The 15,395-nt window shown below is 35.0% G+C and overlaps 1 protein-coding gene across 1 annotated transcript; it reads right to left on the bottom strand.

Moving 5' to 3' along the window:
* Positions 1 to 595: 595 nt before the first annotated feature.
* LOC110094568 (glucose-6-phosphate 1-dehydrogenase 2, chloroplastic) lies at positions 596 to 6,827 on the bottom strand (the record flags this gene model as incomplete). The annotated part of the gene is given in 9 exon segments (XM_028697091.1): positions 596 to 796; positions 1,007 to 1,236; positions 1,340 to 1,460; positions 1,542 to 1,691; positions 1,779 to 1,984; positions 5,589 to 5,703; positions 5,808 to 5,902; positions 6,013 to 6,236; positions 6,465 to 6,827. Coding segments are annotated over 9 exon segments (1,523 nt in total), but the record flags the coding sequence as incomplete, so codon positions are not given.
* Between the last annotated feature and the right edge of the window lie 8,568 nt (positions 6,828 to 15,395).

Raw genomic sequence — 15,395 nt, forward strand, 5'->3', positions numbered from 1 at the left:
ATGTGTTGCCGGAGGCACTATCCAAACATCCCAATCTAGGCAATTTTTTAAGATAAGTTGCCTAAAAGGCCAAAGTGGCACATCACCTTAACACCAAAGGCACTAGCAACGCAAGGAATGTCTTACTCCTACTCCTCATCCTCCCCCAAAATTTTTTGAAGTTATTGGTGTCAATCTACGAGACCTAAATTTGGCAATTTTAATTCCTTTCTAGGCTGCTGCTCCTTTTTTCTTTCCTTTCGCTTTGATGCACCCCCGAGAGTAAAATCAAATGATCATGGTTTCTACTAAAAAATTCATTTAAGGAATTGAATTTCATTTACAAGAGCTAAAAAAGTGTTAAGCTGTACAGTTTAAGATCATAAATTTGATTTTGAAAGTTAAAAAACGCAATCTTAAACACTTTTTGCAGAAATTGACCGCTTGAGGCAACTTAATGAACCACAGTTTTCTAGATAAATGATGTAAACAACGCAGGAAAAAGAAACTGATGTTCTTGATGAAAATTAAGTTTAGTATCTATTGATTAACCAAAGATCTCTTTGCAATGTGATTTAACTTCAGAATTGAGGAATTGAACTGGATTTTCTTTTACCTTGCTGCATAGTGTAGATTCAAGTTACTACGATCTAATCTCATCCCCAAACCAGGGATTTTGTTATTGATTTTCAAGTAAATAGCTTCATCTGGCTGCACCCTAATGACAAGCTCATTTGTAGCTCGATCAAGATCTGTACCAAAACTCCTCTTGTATAAGTTTCCAGGAACATGCCTGAATTGTACTCTGATCTCTGCTCTGCACACAAAAGAACATTCAACTTCATATACAACAGTAGCAAAAGATTAAGGTTTCATTTGGGACAGTTTTCTTACTGCTTCTTAAAGCAGTTTTTTGATACAAAATTTTTGTTTTGTTGTACTAAAAAGCTATTTTAAGAAGCAGTAAAAAAGCCATCCCAAACGAAACCTAAAACAAAAAAAGGCCTAGTCAAGATAATCAACATACCGTTGAGTGTGCAATGCCTTGCCTGCTTTCATAAGAAAGGGCACCCCATCCCATCTTGCATTATTAATAAATAGTGCGGCGGCTGCGAATGTCGGTGTAAGACTTCCCTTGGGTACTGTCTTATCATCTGTATATGCTGGATAAGTAATCCCACCTTTTGTATGGCTCTTGTACTGTCCAATTACAATGTCATCCAACTGCAGTGGCTTCATGGAGCGAAGGACTTTCACCTAAAATGAATAAAAAATAGTGACAACACTTCCCAAACAATCAATTACTAGATTACTATGACCAGCCAATGATTAAAAAATATCAGCAGTACAGAGTATGAACCTTTTCATTTCTAATGTCCTCTGCATCTAGGCTGACAGGTGTTTCCATGGCAAACAAAGCCAGTATTTGGAGAAGATGATTTTGCATTATGTCTCTGATGATACCATAGTTATCAAAGTATCTGCACAAGCACTTGGCAAAAGGGTCCATCATTTTCACAAATGTAATCAAAAGGGCCAACTTAACATTAAATAACTCCTACCCTCCTCGACCTTCGGTCCCAAAATCCTCAGAAAAAATCAATTGTACATTTCGGATGTACTGCCTTGACCACAAAGGTTCAAACACCAAATTTGAAAATCGGAGAACAGACAGGTTTTCAACAAGTTCTTTTCCAAGGTAGTGATCAATTCTGAAACACGAAAAATGCCATTATTAGAGCAAACCTTAAAAGTTGCAAGAGGAAAGAGTAAACATACAATTGACTAATAAATATTACCTGAAAATTTGATCTTCCTTCAAATACTGTTTAAGGTTTCTTGTCAATGTAGCAGAAGATTCAGAGTCACGTCCGAAGGGTTTTTCGACAATTACCCGTGTCCAGCCATTCAAAGAAGATGCTGACTTACTGGCACATTTCACCACATCAACGAATATATTTGGAGGTATAGATAGATAGAACAAGCGATTTGAGATCCTCCCAGCCTGTGTATAACTAGAACAATAAGAAATTCATTCATGGTTCATGGTTCTCATCACTTATTCACTCATGAGATTTTCAAGCTATCAGGGAAAAACGCATCTATAATATTTGTGTTTGGAAATGAATTTCACTTCACTTCACCAATTCCAGTCTTCAGTGACTTAATTTTGAATGATAAAAAAGGGTAAGTTCACAGATCATAATCTAGAATCTAAATATATTTGCTATTTGTATTACTTAGATTTCAAGTGTAAAGTTGTTATCATCAAGAGTTAAGTGCAGCATAACCAATGAATTGATGGTGATAATCTGAAATTCGAACAAGCTAAATCAAACATTGCAACGTAATACAAATTTTAATTATCTAAATCATCACAAGGTCCTATGGTTATCCATTAATTGCATATTTTATAATACGTGAACTTGTAAAGTTGCCTTTTATTGATATGTGCAACATTAGGGGAAACCCCAAAACTGCTAAAGAACAGTTTTCACAATCAAATGCACAAAGGTGCACCAGCCAAGAAAACTTGAATTTCAGCCTACATAAAAATGGGCATATTCAAGCTTTTTGAATCACATGGATGAAAATGTATGATCAACTAAAATGCTCCAGACTAGGGGAGTAAGTGAGCCAAGTCAACTCATGAGTTAACTTACAAATAGCTCATGAGCTAACAAGCCAAGCTTGGACCAGCGTTGACTTGACTTGTTAGCTCATGAGCCGACTAGTTTAAGAAATATTAATGTAAAACTATACTTAGAAGATATTAGCATTTAGGAGTTTAAATAAAAAGTTAATAAAATATTTAAAAATCATATCTTGCTTTTTTTATTGAATGATTATTGATTATTTTTCTTATAATTTTTCATTCTTTTAACTATTTATTATAATAATTATTTGAATCAAAATCATTTTTTCTTTAATTAAAAATATGCAGGCTAATGAACCGATTTAAACTCATAGAATTAAACTCGAGCTCAAGATTAAACTCGATTAATTAATCAAGCTCAAGCTAAAGCTAGGGGTGACTCGAGTTTGGCTCGACTCATTTACATCACTACTTACAGAATATTTTCCCTTTCTCCAAAAATGTTTCCATCATTGAACATCCACACGTGGTAAAATTCTTCAACCTACAATATTAAATAGGTCATGGCTCTTCCTGCTATTAAAACCGACCAAGAAGCTTCCACTAAGTATTAAATACCAAATTCTTCAATGATTCATACAAATCAAGAAATTGCTATCCTACGCAACTATCAATCTTTTTGTTTTGGTTAGGACTTATTTTATGGTTTAGACTTGCAGCAGCCTAACCATGGGCTGATCAAATAACGCACAAATGGCATACATCCAAGTACTCACCCTTAAGAAAAGAAACCTAAATTTGTTCTCTTCATCAATGTGCTAAGTATTTTCGTCTTCCCTAAAACACGCTTCCTTGCCTTTTAACCATTGTTCGGCACCGTACACCTTTGATTACTCTTTGTAGCCACTGATGGTTATTTTTGCCTCATCTACAACACACTCCCTACCTTATTACCACTCTTCACAACCACACAACCTCAATTCTTTTAGCTGCTAGTATCTTGCCACCCACTAACATCATAATCCATTACTACTCATCCAACTCTCATTGCCATTATGTTACAGTCTGCAAGCCCATCCACCCATTGCCACTACTAGTTCCTCAATGCCATTGTTGTTGGGTGCTACCTAGTTCAATGGCATTCTTAGTTAATATAAGAAGTTTAGAGGTGAATTTTGGGAGGGATAAGAAAGAATTCCTAGAACCTTTAACTGGTGTTAGCTAGGGTAGTAATTTTAAAAGATCTACAATTTCTGGGTGATAAGTAAGTTTGTGATCCCTCTGACCCTATTCTTGATCCAATGTGGAGACAAGAAATGTTTTTTATGCCCTTCATGTCTCTTTTAGGAATAACGAGGGTTGGAGTATCTCAGGAGGCACAATATTATTGAAATAAATGACTGGCATGTTTTTGGTGTTACAAAAAATAGTGTTAGTACGTAATCATTACAATATACAAAAGAACCGTAATTCTATTAGTACTTTTAAACAACAATTGGGCTTCATTTTGTAATGCTATGTTGTTACGATTTTGTGTTGTTTGGTACAAAATTTAAGTCGCTACATTAACAAAGAAGGGCAAACTGCTCTACATAGGTGCTGCCATGATCATTAAGTATGGAGGAAGAACATGTACAGTATAGCGATTGATTCCCACATTTTCCACGTAAATCAAAACAATGATTTTCAAATGTTTGATAAGCAAAGAAAATGAAAAGCATTATGATGGACCGGTCCGGTCCATCCCTCTGAACCCGTGCGGGTCTACAGAAGGAGAAGGGGAGACGGGCGAACTCGGTGGGAGCAAGGAGAAGCCACGGTGGGCCAAGGAGAAGCCACGGTGGGCCCCGTAGGCCCACCTATGTGATCGTGGGCATCATGGGAGGGGGGGGAGGTACATGGTTGTTTTGGAGGAGGTTACATGGTTGTTAAGGAGGTTACATGGTTGTTTTGGAGGAGGTTACATGGTTGTTAAGGAGGTTATATGGTTGTTGAGGAGGTTACATGATTGTTGAGGAGGTTACATGGTTGTTGAGGAGGTTATATGGTTGTTTTGGAGGGGTAATTTAGGGAGGTGGGATGAATTTGGGATGGTATTAAGGGGGCAATTAGGGTTCAGTTTTTCTTCATGCTGATTGAAATTTTTCTATTGTTTTCTTTTTGCTTTTTCTAGAGTTTGTATGGGGAGACATTGTCCTTCTCGAATTGGACAAACGTATCTTATTTTCTCTTGAATTTTAATATAATTGTTTTTTTGTTCTTCATCCCATTTCTCTTGTGATTGCATTTCTTTGGATTTGGTGGATAAATTCTATTCATTTGAGGGGAATTAGAGCAAAACCGAAATTGAGAAACCCTAGGGTGTATCACATTACCAAACCAGTCCTTACTATTAAAAAATGATTTATTTCTTAGTTACATCCCATAATACAAGTAAGGTGCAAAGAGTAGTCCACCAGGGCATTTAAATTGATCTTTATAATAAAATGTCTCATATATTACATAACAATTAAATAAAAAATAAATTAAAAGGAACAAAAGAACAAAATATAGAAATAACCATCATATAGAATTATAGATAGCCAATCCCAATGATTTAAAGTGAGTTGGCTCGTTGTTCATTTTTTCAGCATATTTATAGTACTAACTGCCAATGTGAACATCAAGCAGTAGTTTTTGACATCTACGCTTGGGAACAACTGCTACTGTTTTCAAGGACAGTAAAAAAAAACTATTTCTGTATTACTAGAAAGCTCTAAAAACATAGAGCATTAATAGGAAAATTTCTTGAAAGAACAAATTTGATAAGGATTATACAAACATAGAGTATTATTAGAATGTTCCAAAGTCCAAAATCAAACATCTTTCCTTAGCCAAAAACACCAGTGCTCTAAATTGATGCAGCAGCCCTGTTGCTCACAGTATTTCAGATTTTTAAGTAGTTTAAAAGCAAAATAGCAATGACAGGCAAGCCAAAAAAAAAGATTAACATTTGATGTCATCCAAATATTACCTCATGCTCCCTCAACTTCTTGTCTAGCTGTGCAAAATCTCCCTCGGAGTCATACTGCCCTGAATGGTAAAAGCATCTTTCAAGGAATTGCTCCATTTTATCTTTACAATTTTCCCTGAAAACCAGACGAAATAAAACGTAAATTCAATATTCATAACAAAATTACTAGATGAAACCATAAAAGTTATTGCATTTAACCAAAAAGAAGGAATAAATCACCTCTTATCTATCCGGCAAGTGAGCGTCTTGCTGACCATGGTTCTTAACTCAGCATCAGCCATTTTACTCCTAGCATATCCAAAAATTGTAAAATGCTGTGCATCCATAGGGGCCACAAGCAGCACAAAGCTTAAATCATTGAAGAAAGTAGCTTGATGGAAATAACATTAATGAAAAACTGGAGCTTTCAAAACAACAAGATTACCTCTGGCAGGCAACCCTCGTAGAAGAGCGCAAACAACGCAGGAAAAATCTTCTTCTTCGCTAGATCACCAGAGGCCCCAACCACTGTGATACTAACCGTCGATTCCTTCCCACTAGTGCTATTAACTGCCTTAATTCTGGACTCATCTGAACATACAGTAGGTAATCCACCATTTTCAACATTCTTTAAAGCAGACTCTTTAGCAGTGGGCACCGGCGTTACAGCTGCCAATAGATTAAAATCGAACAGTGCATAAAACAAATTAAAATGGATAAAAACAATATGTTGACAAGCACAAAACGAATTTTAAAATACACGGCAAAACTGAATGAACCACAGGCAATTAAACATCATAGATAGATCGGCCCAAACACACGTAATAGAGCGGGAGAGACAAATACCGATAAAAATTTGAGCTAAGTAGAGAGACACTGAAAGGAGGATAAACGAACCTTCTTGCATGCAGATAGGGCCAAAGTTTTGATTTTTATCTCTTCGGGAAGAGACCCGCTTCGCCCATTCCCGCTTAGGGAGGGAAAACAGAAATGAAGGCCCCGAAGACGGCGTTGTTCGGTGAGTCCGTGGAACGCCAAAGCGGCAAGGAGAAGGGCATTTGGGGCAGGAAACAGCCATCAATTTCCGGCGGGGAGTAATTAGAGGTGAAAGAACAGAGAAGTGGGAGGGGAGGTTGGGGATTTAGACAATAGAAGGAGAGAGGTGAAGGGTAGAAGAGGGCTTCGATAGCATCGAAGGGCCTTTGAGAATATCGTAGCGGTAATTTCAGCACAGTGGGAAGCCGTTGGAGAAGCGACAGCGATCCAAGAAGGTTGGCCAATTTGTTGGGACGCAATTTGCAGAAGCTTGGATTTTCACAGAAAGCGGGGGTAATCACATGATATTAGGGTTTTGAATTAAAAAAAAAAATAACCTTTCTCTAAGTACTTAATAAGTCATTTTAAGGCAGCTTTTTTATACTTATTTTTATTTTTTTAGATCATTGTTATATTTTTATTCGTTTATTAATTTTCTTTATTTTTTTAAATTCATAGTATGTGTAATATTTCTCTTACCATCATTGTATAGGAAGAGATTATAATAGCAATGATAGCTAATAAATTAGACAACATTGAGAAAAGGCTAGTACTATCTTCCTTCAAATGGCTTTCATAATTAGAGGTCTAAACGAGTCGTGTTAGGTTGAATATCTGTCTAATCAAGTTAAGCTCAAATTTGGCTCATTTAAAAATTATTAGGCTCTAGCTTTCAATTTAAACAAGTGGCTCGACAATATTATGATTCGAGCCAGCTTGAGCTCGAGTATATGCTCGAGCTTAAACGACTCAATAAGCTTTTCTCAGAAACAAGCTAACGAGCTGAGTTTTAGGAGACTCGTCACTTACACCTCTATCCAGAGAAATTATCCTATGCGGAGACCGAATGCAGAACGTTATCCGGAGACCATCCAAAATGTGCTATGTCAGCGGTACCGAGCCGCGATACCGAGCTCTAACGAGCATTACCGAGCTGCGATACCGAGCACAAGGTGACGTGGCGTATTTTGGTTGGTCTTCGGACGACGTTCGTGGTCCGCACAAAATAATTTTTCCTCTTTCCATGAGCATCATGTAAGCAACATAGCTTGTGTTTATACGCTTACATATACACATGTGAAGCTCAAGAGAATATACAAGAAAGCACACATAAAACAAAAATATTAACACAACATATTCTCATATGAAGAAGATTAATAGCCTTGAATGAGCATTGTCATCTTATTATGTCACATTATATTTGATTAACATATTCACAGCTAACTAAAAAAATCACAAAAACAATCAAATAATTTACAAGCACAACATGTGAAGAAAAACATCACACATCTTCTAAAGTGACAAATGAAAATAATTAGATTGAAAGAAAGCAATTAATTGTAAACAACTAAAAACAAACAAATCAATTTTGAATCACATATTAAAAGTAACTATTGATTGTGGTTGATTGAGCTTTTGTCGTCATCTTTCTTACTGTTTTATTAAGTAGTTTTTGATTATATATATATTTTAAATTTTGTACTACAAAGTTTCTTCATAAAGCATTAAGAAAGTTATCCCAAACATTTGGGACGGCTTTTTTACTGCTTTTTAAAGTAGTTTTTTAATAAAAAAAATTATTTTTTTAACTAAAAAGCTGCTTTAAGAAGCAGCAAAAAAACCGTCCTAAATGAAATCTTAATCGATTTTATACTGCAAGATTCAAAATCTTTAATATGGATGAATATTAGCTGCTCAACGAAAAGCTTTCCGTGTTCTATAGAAAATCATATTTCTTCCCATAAGGATTGATAATAACTATTTGGTTTTGAAGTAAAGTTGGTGTGTAAAGAAATCCTTTTACATGAGTTTTGAAAATAATGGTGTTTGATTGGATGAAAAAAAAAATATTACAGAGTAAAGTGAAAGCAATGCAATGTTAAGCCGTTTTAGTTCATTTTTTAGGTTAAGAAACAAAGGTCAGTTTTGAGCGAAATTATTTTTACCACAAGCAACCTCTCTTGCGGCTGCCTGCCAGCCGCATCAACAATCACCAACCACCTCTGGTTGCCACTAGCCACCAACCGCCACCATCACTATCACACACCGTTGTCATCATATTTGAACTTTATATTACATTCATTTTTCTTCAAACCTATCCATTTATCTTACATCCTTTTCCTGCTCATCGAAAAGCTTTCCATGTTCTAATGAAAATCATATTTCTTCCCACAAGGATTGATAAAAAAAAAAAAATTGTGCATGCAAATGCAAGGCATTTGCCTTGGGGGCTATTTGGTTTTGAAGTAAAGTGAGTGTGTAAAGAAATCCTTTTACATGAGTTTTGCAAATAATGGTGTTTGATTGGATGAAAAAAAATATTACAGAGTAAAGTGAAAGCAATGCAATGTTAAGCCGTTTTAGTTCATTTTTTAGGTTAAGAAACAAAGGTCAGTTTTGAGCGAAATTATTTTTACCACAAGCAACCTCTCTTGCGGCTGCCTGCCAGCCATCAACAATCACCAACCACCTCTGGTTGCCACTAGCCACCAACCGCCACCATCACTATCACACACCGTTGTCATCATATTTGAACTTTATATTACATTCATTTTTCTTCAAACCTATCCATTTATCTTACATCCTTTTCATTACATTTTTTTTTAACCAAACAAACAACTCTTAATAAACAAAAAAAAAAAAAAAAACTTTGCGTAACTATATTATATGTTTTGAATTGTTCTGCACAAAAGGAAAAAAATACAATATAAAATCATGCAATTATTTAGAAAAAATTAAATAAAATTATTCCTAAGAATATTCATGAAAATATCAAAAAATTGAAATGAATTGATTTAATACACGTTCTTTTTATTTATCAAAACACAATATTATTTTACACGTATACACCATAAATTTACATACATAACATTTAAATCTCTATATTTATTTAAATGTCAACTATAGTGCATAAATTATATTTAAAATACATATATGAAAATGCGTTATACTTCAATTAAGCTAATATTAGTAGTGTTTTAATGTAATTTAAATCTTTGATTATTATATATGCCAATATATAGAAAATTTAGAAGTAATATGTAAATAGAAAAGATATTTTTGGTATTTATGTAAACCCCCCTATTAAATTTACAATTTATTGGCATAAGAAGTCAAAAAGTATTTATCATAATAAAATTGAAAGAGATGTGTTGCGTTAAGAACCTCATGAACAAAAAAGAAAGAATGACAAAAGAGTGATTCTCTCGTCTCAGCCTTTGAATTATTTTCTTGCACACAGAAAAAATTTGACTTTTCTTGTTATTTGATTCCTTAGGATCTTTCTTATATGAAAAAAAAAATAATTCATTGCCAATAGGATTAGCAGAAGATTATTTACCTTGGAATAGTTAAAGGGCATTGATCACTCTTTTGGCATTCTGAGATCACTTAATTTGGATTTTAGTTTTTGACTCCAAGGAATTTAAAGTAAAGATTAAGAATTGTTTGATAATTGAATCAATTTTTAACTTAGATTGAGCTCAAATCGAGCTGAGCCATAAGCCAAATTTTTAGCTTGATCCGATTTTGAGCTTGGACTAGATTGGATCAAGGCGGCTTGAGAATGTTAGCACTGGTAGCAAGAGATTGACATCTTGGCTTGTATAAAGAGATTCAACATACATACAATAAGAGAGGGATTGCAAGGCACCTAAGTTTTAAAAGAAAAACTAAAAAACGGTGAAAAAATGGGATTTGAGCCAATTGAAATAATATACTAGTATTTGCCATCGATTATAAATGATGCATCTTTTTGTGATTAAGAAATGTGTTGATACAATATATTAGATATAAACTATGTATAACAAATTTCATTGTGGAAGTTGGAGGAGCCTTGTGGCATGGGAGTGATCTTCAAGTGATTGTTTGTTGTTTGATTGGTCGGTCTCCTTTGAAGACGAGAGATTACAGATAAAAAAGTTCAACATAAATCTTGATTATGTTGAGAGTCACAATTAGTGTCGACAACATTAATTGATGTTGTTGACGAATGCATGTGACGAAGTTAGAGTAATCATAGAATTGTTGTTAAACAATGGTGTTTTGAGGATTGTAGTTGAGTGGTAGTGATTAGAAGATCCAAGTTGGGTGATTGTTGATAGAGGTTTGTATTCGAGCAATAGTAGATTGGGGACTATATATAGTTAGGCGATAGTGATATGAGGATCATAATAGGGTGATAATGTTCGGAAGGTTGTAATCAGACGATTGTGGTTGGAAGACCACACTCTGGGATAGTGGATGAAGGATAGTAATCTAGTAATAGTGGCAATGGTCGGAGGATCATAATGATTGTAACTCTCTTTAACGGTGGTTTTCTAACCATTGTAGTAGCTATATCCCAACATAATTTATTGTAGTGATTTTAAGCTTTGCAAACTAGAAGAAATAGACCATTACTATTATTGGTGATCATAATGGCTGCAAGTTCCAATATTTTTTTTTGTAACATGAGACTATATATATTGTTACATATACATTCTTTTGGCTCATGTCAAAGAGTTGGCATTCTAATTCCAAGGGGCTTAGTATTGATAACCCCACTCTTCTTTAATGGAAGAATCCTTCAATCATTGCTCTTACTAGTGTTGTAACGCCATATAATTAAATTTGAAAGAATTATCTATTCTATCTTCTTAATTAATAAATCAGAGATTTTATAAATCATTAAAATAATAAATATATATTCTGTAAAAATAACTAATAATTTATATACCTAAAAAATTTCATTATATTTATTCTCTCAAAATTAATATATAATAGTTAGGATATCAGTACAATTACTATTTAATCACAAACTCCTACCTATAGAAAATAAGAAAAAAAATTTTACCAATATAAAATTTCCTAATTTTTTGGTAACAAAAAGATAAATTTAATAGAAAAAATATAAAAAATTTCAAGTTATTTAAATAAAAAATATGATAATGGTTCCTTGTAGTGAGACGAGTAAAATTTTCAATAGGGTCGATAGGCAAAAATCACTCTACGTCCTCCAAACCTAAGTTTTTTTTTCTCTCTCCTCTTTCTCTCTCTTTTTTTTTATGTTTCTCTCTTAAGTCAAACAAATGAGATAAGAGCGATTAAGTAAAGTTTATAATGCTTTAAGATATTTTAATAAAATAATAATATAATTTAATCAATTTTTTAGTATAAAATTCATACAAATCCTTTTATAACTTTAAAAATTATAAAAAAAATATTCATGAAATAGCCTATTTTATTTAAAAAAAATGTTAAATTCGGTTTGTCGGACATCTAACTGTCCCAAAATCCCCACTTATACCGATGTGTCAATTTCTTAAAGATTTACATCAATGCCAAAAAATTATGAAAACAAAATAATTATAATGAAAACACAATAATATATATATTATGACAAAGATGGTTTGTGATTTGAACTTAAAATGACTCATAAAAAATTATTTATTTGAGTCAAAATACAGAATATTACAAGTGCCATGCACCCAACAAAATTCGAAGAATATATAAGGAATATAAGATATGAGGCTATATATATCATCAGACATATAAAGCAAGTATAATTTCCCTCTCCTTCCATCGTTTCTTCTCAAAGTGTGTTATTTTTTACCTCTTTCAAGCTTTGCCAAGCCCTATACTTAGAGTCCCCATCTTTCCCACCATCATATAATGGTTGGGAGGGTTGTCTACCCCCTTTTTTTGGAGAACCAACATTGGGGCCTACGCGTTAATCATGATGAGAAGTATATGTTCTTAGAGGATCAGAAGCTCACTAAAAGAACAACATTTGAAATAAAGCCTAAGAGCTTTAGATCATACCCAATATAGGAAAAGAAAAGATAAAATAAGAAAAAGCTAAACCCAAACTTCTCGAAAACAATTCTAAGTAGAGGAAAAAAATAATCCAGCAGTCAACGTCATAACCAGAGCAAAAGAGTCATCCAAATTCGAAGATCAGAGATCCAAAAAGTAGAACACAGTAGTAACCCCAAGGCTCCAAAGCAGTAGCCACCAAGCCAACAACAAAAAAAGCTATTTTTGGATTTCCTCTTTCTTCGTTTACTCATCTGAACGATAGTATCTCGCATACCACAATCCTGTTCAAACACTTCCTCTTCATTAATATCAGAAGGAGAAGATGAAGATCCTTCAAGCTAATCAATTTGTGCCTTAATATTTTTACCCGATCTGACGCCCACATGGGCATATAAGACGTTAGCAAAAAATAAAGATACTGGAACATCAACAAGCTGCTCATTCACTCTCAATCTCACAGAGGAAACTGATACAACCATATCAGCTAGCTTCATAGGAGAAGTAACAAAAGGATCAAACTCACTAGAATCAATATTCACCACCCCCATACTCACAACACTAAGTCCATTATCACACACATTCATCAACTTTTTTACCAAAATTACCTTGATCCACATAAAAGTTAATTATTCGAAGAAGGGTAAACAACCACAACACCATGAGACACATTACATTCATGTGGGGATCCATCAATCCCATCAACCAAGGGCACGAACTCCACTGCAAAATCATTAAGAGCCAAACCATTGCAAAGAACCCCACCTCAACTGGCAAATCCAAAGTACCCAAAGGGAAAATAACATCAGGCCTTAAAGGAATAGATTCACAAACCACAACAGCATCCTCACCACCTCCATTAATAGAAATAGGGGTCGGAGTAGATCGATCTAAATCCAAATTGCCACCTTTCGATTATTAGACGACAAAGCCAAAGGCGAGCTAGTTAACATTGGATGGAACAATGCCTCCCATAGTGATGCCACTGACATTTTCTCTAACCACCACAGCCTTAATAGGAGAATTAGGCATTAAAGAACTGACTATATCCAAATTTTCCAAGGAACCAACACCATTCTTATCAGAAAAAACCTTCACATTTGCTAAAATTAAAGCATAAAAAATATTCAAATCCTTCGCAATACTCGTGTCCTCCAGAGCAGAACCAGAAGCTTTTCCAACAGTTGTAAGTTGCTTCGAAATAGGGAGAGAGGACTTATTGCAATCCCCCTTAGCATGCCTAATATAATTACAGCTAGCACAAAAAGGAGGAAATTCCTCCATATCAACAAGCTGAATATACCCATACTTTTTAGGTCCGAGCTAAACTTTGTCCGGATATTTTTTTTGTAATGTCAAGCTCTACCAAAATCAGCACAATAGATGGATGATATATAATGGAGGTGGCATTGTCAACCTTTAAAGGATGCCCAAATAATGAACCAAGGGCATGTAAGATACGAGGAGATAATAGGTGAGATCTTAAGTTAGGGAATGAGATCCAAATGGGAATAACTGACGATTCAACACCAATATCAGTAAGGGCGACCATTTGGTTAACTTCATATAACAATTATTGACAAAATAAGATTTATGAGCAAAAACTTTGCTATAGTCTAAATCATTCATCAACTTAATCAAATTATGTGATGGGTTGAGCAAAGTTACGAAAAAATTGGCATTAAGCTTAAGGTTGAAGAAATTTTTTTGGATAGAATCTAGGCTAGGGCGATGGCTAGGAAAAAAACCAACCAAAGAAAATTGAAAAGGAACTTATAATGTTAGTATTTCCTCTACTGAGATCCATAGAGAGGGCATACCACAAAATGAAGATGGTTTAAGCTGAGGCAAACACACATCCAAGGAGGAACCATATAAAACATCTAAAAAATATATTGATTTCAAAGAACCACCCAAAAACCCTGGATCATAAATGCGACTTACTACCATCCCCCTAGGAATGGCCAGAGGAGGGTGAGACTAAAGAGACAACTAAACAAGAGCAACAAAATTGAAGGGACAATTCAAGAACTTCCCTGAAGCAGCAAACCACGGGTTGTTGTTGGTTGGAGGAAGGGGGCCGCAACATCTAGCGTCAGCTAGCCTCCGTTCGGCCTCCTTCATAAAAAACTCAGAATGGATAGAGCTTGCCTTCTTCCGCCCTCCTTCATACTTAGGGCTTGCCTCTGTCCAGTGGTCTTCTCCAGCAGGTGTGATTGAGGCACGACGAGAGTGAGGCTGGTGGCACCTGGGCTATATCACGACCAGGAGAGGACTCGCGGGTAGGGCAAGACAAAGGCACGACAACAACTGAAGGGAGTAGAATGCAGCAAATCTTTTGTACCTTTGGGGCCTTCGATAGTCGAGCGGAAAGCCGTCAACACATTGAAATGTTGAGGATGGAGAGCAGGGACCTTCACGATTCATGTCTGGGAGAGCTAGAGAGCATTCAATAGAGGGAGCACCCTTTAATATCACTACTAAGATCCTTTATTTTGAGGAGAGCATTATCACTCAAACTGGAAGGCCAAATAAACCTTTCCCATCCTATTATGTTAGTCCCTTAGTGATATAAATATCTTTGATAACTTGTTGATTGACCTTTAGGTGTTTGGAAGTTACTGACCATCTCACTCAAGAGGAACCACCATCTTTCCCTAGATGATCTGCCATCATGCTTGAAATGATTTGCTACTTCTTTTGAGCTGACCCGTCATCTCAATTTAGATGAATCTTTTGAGTTGACTTGCTAACTCTTCAAATATGACTCATCAGCTCTTTCCCAATCCAATTCTTTGTTTCTAGACATCATCATGTAGGTGCCTCATCGACCATCTTATTTGTCAGAGCCCTCTTTACATTCTTCTTAGACCCTCCATAATGCATATTGTATAAGTTATTGCTAAATGTTGCTTGTTACATTAGGTTCAAACCATACAACTTTAGGATGAGACTTGACTTGTATGTGTGATGGGAAAGTTCCTTCTTGGAACCACC

Source organism: Dendrobium catenatum, unplaced genomic scaffold (genome assembly GCF_001605985.2).
Source record: "Dendrobium catenatum unplaced genomic scaffold, ASM160598v2 fragScaff_scaffold_868, whole genome shotgun sequence".
In the NCBI taxonomy this organism is placed as follows: Eukaryota; Viridiplantae; Streptophyta; class Magnoliopsida; order Asparagales; family Orchidaceae; genus Dendrobium; species Dendrobium catenatum.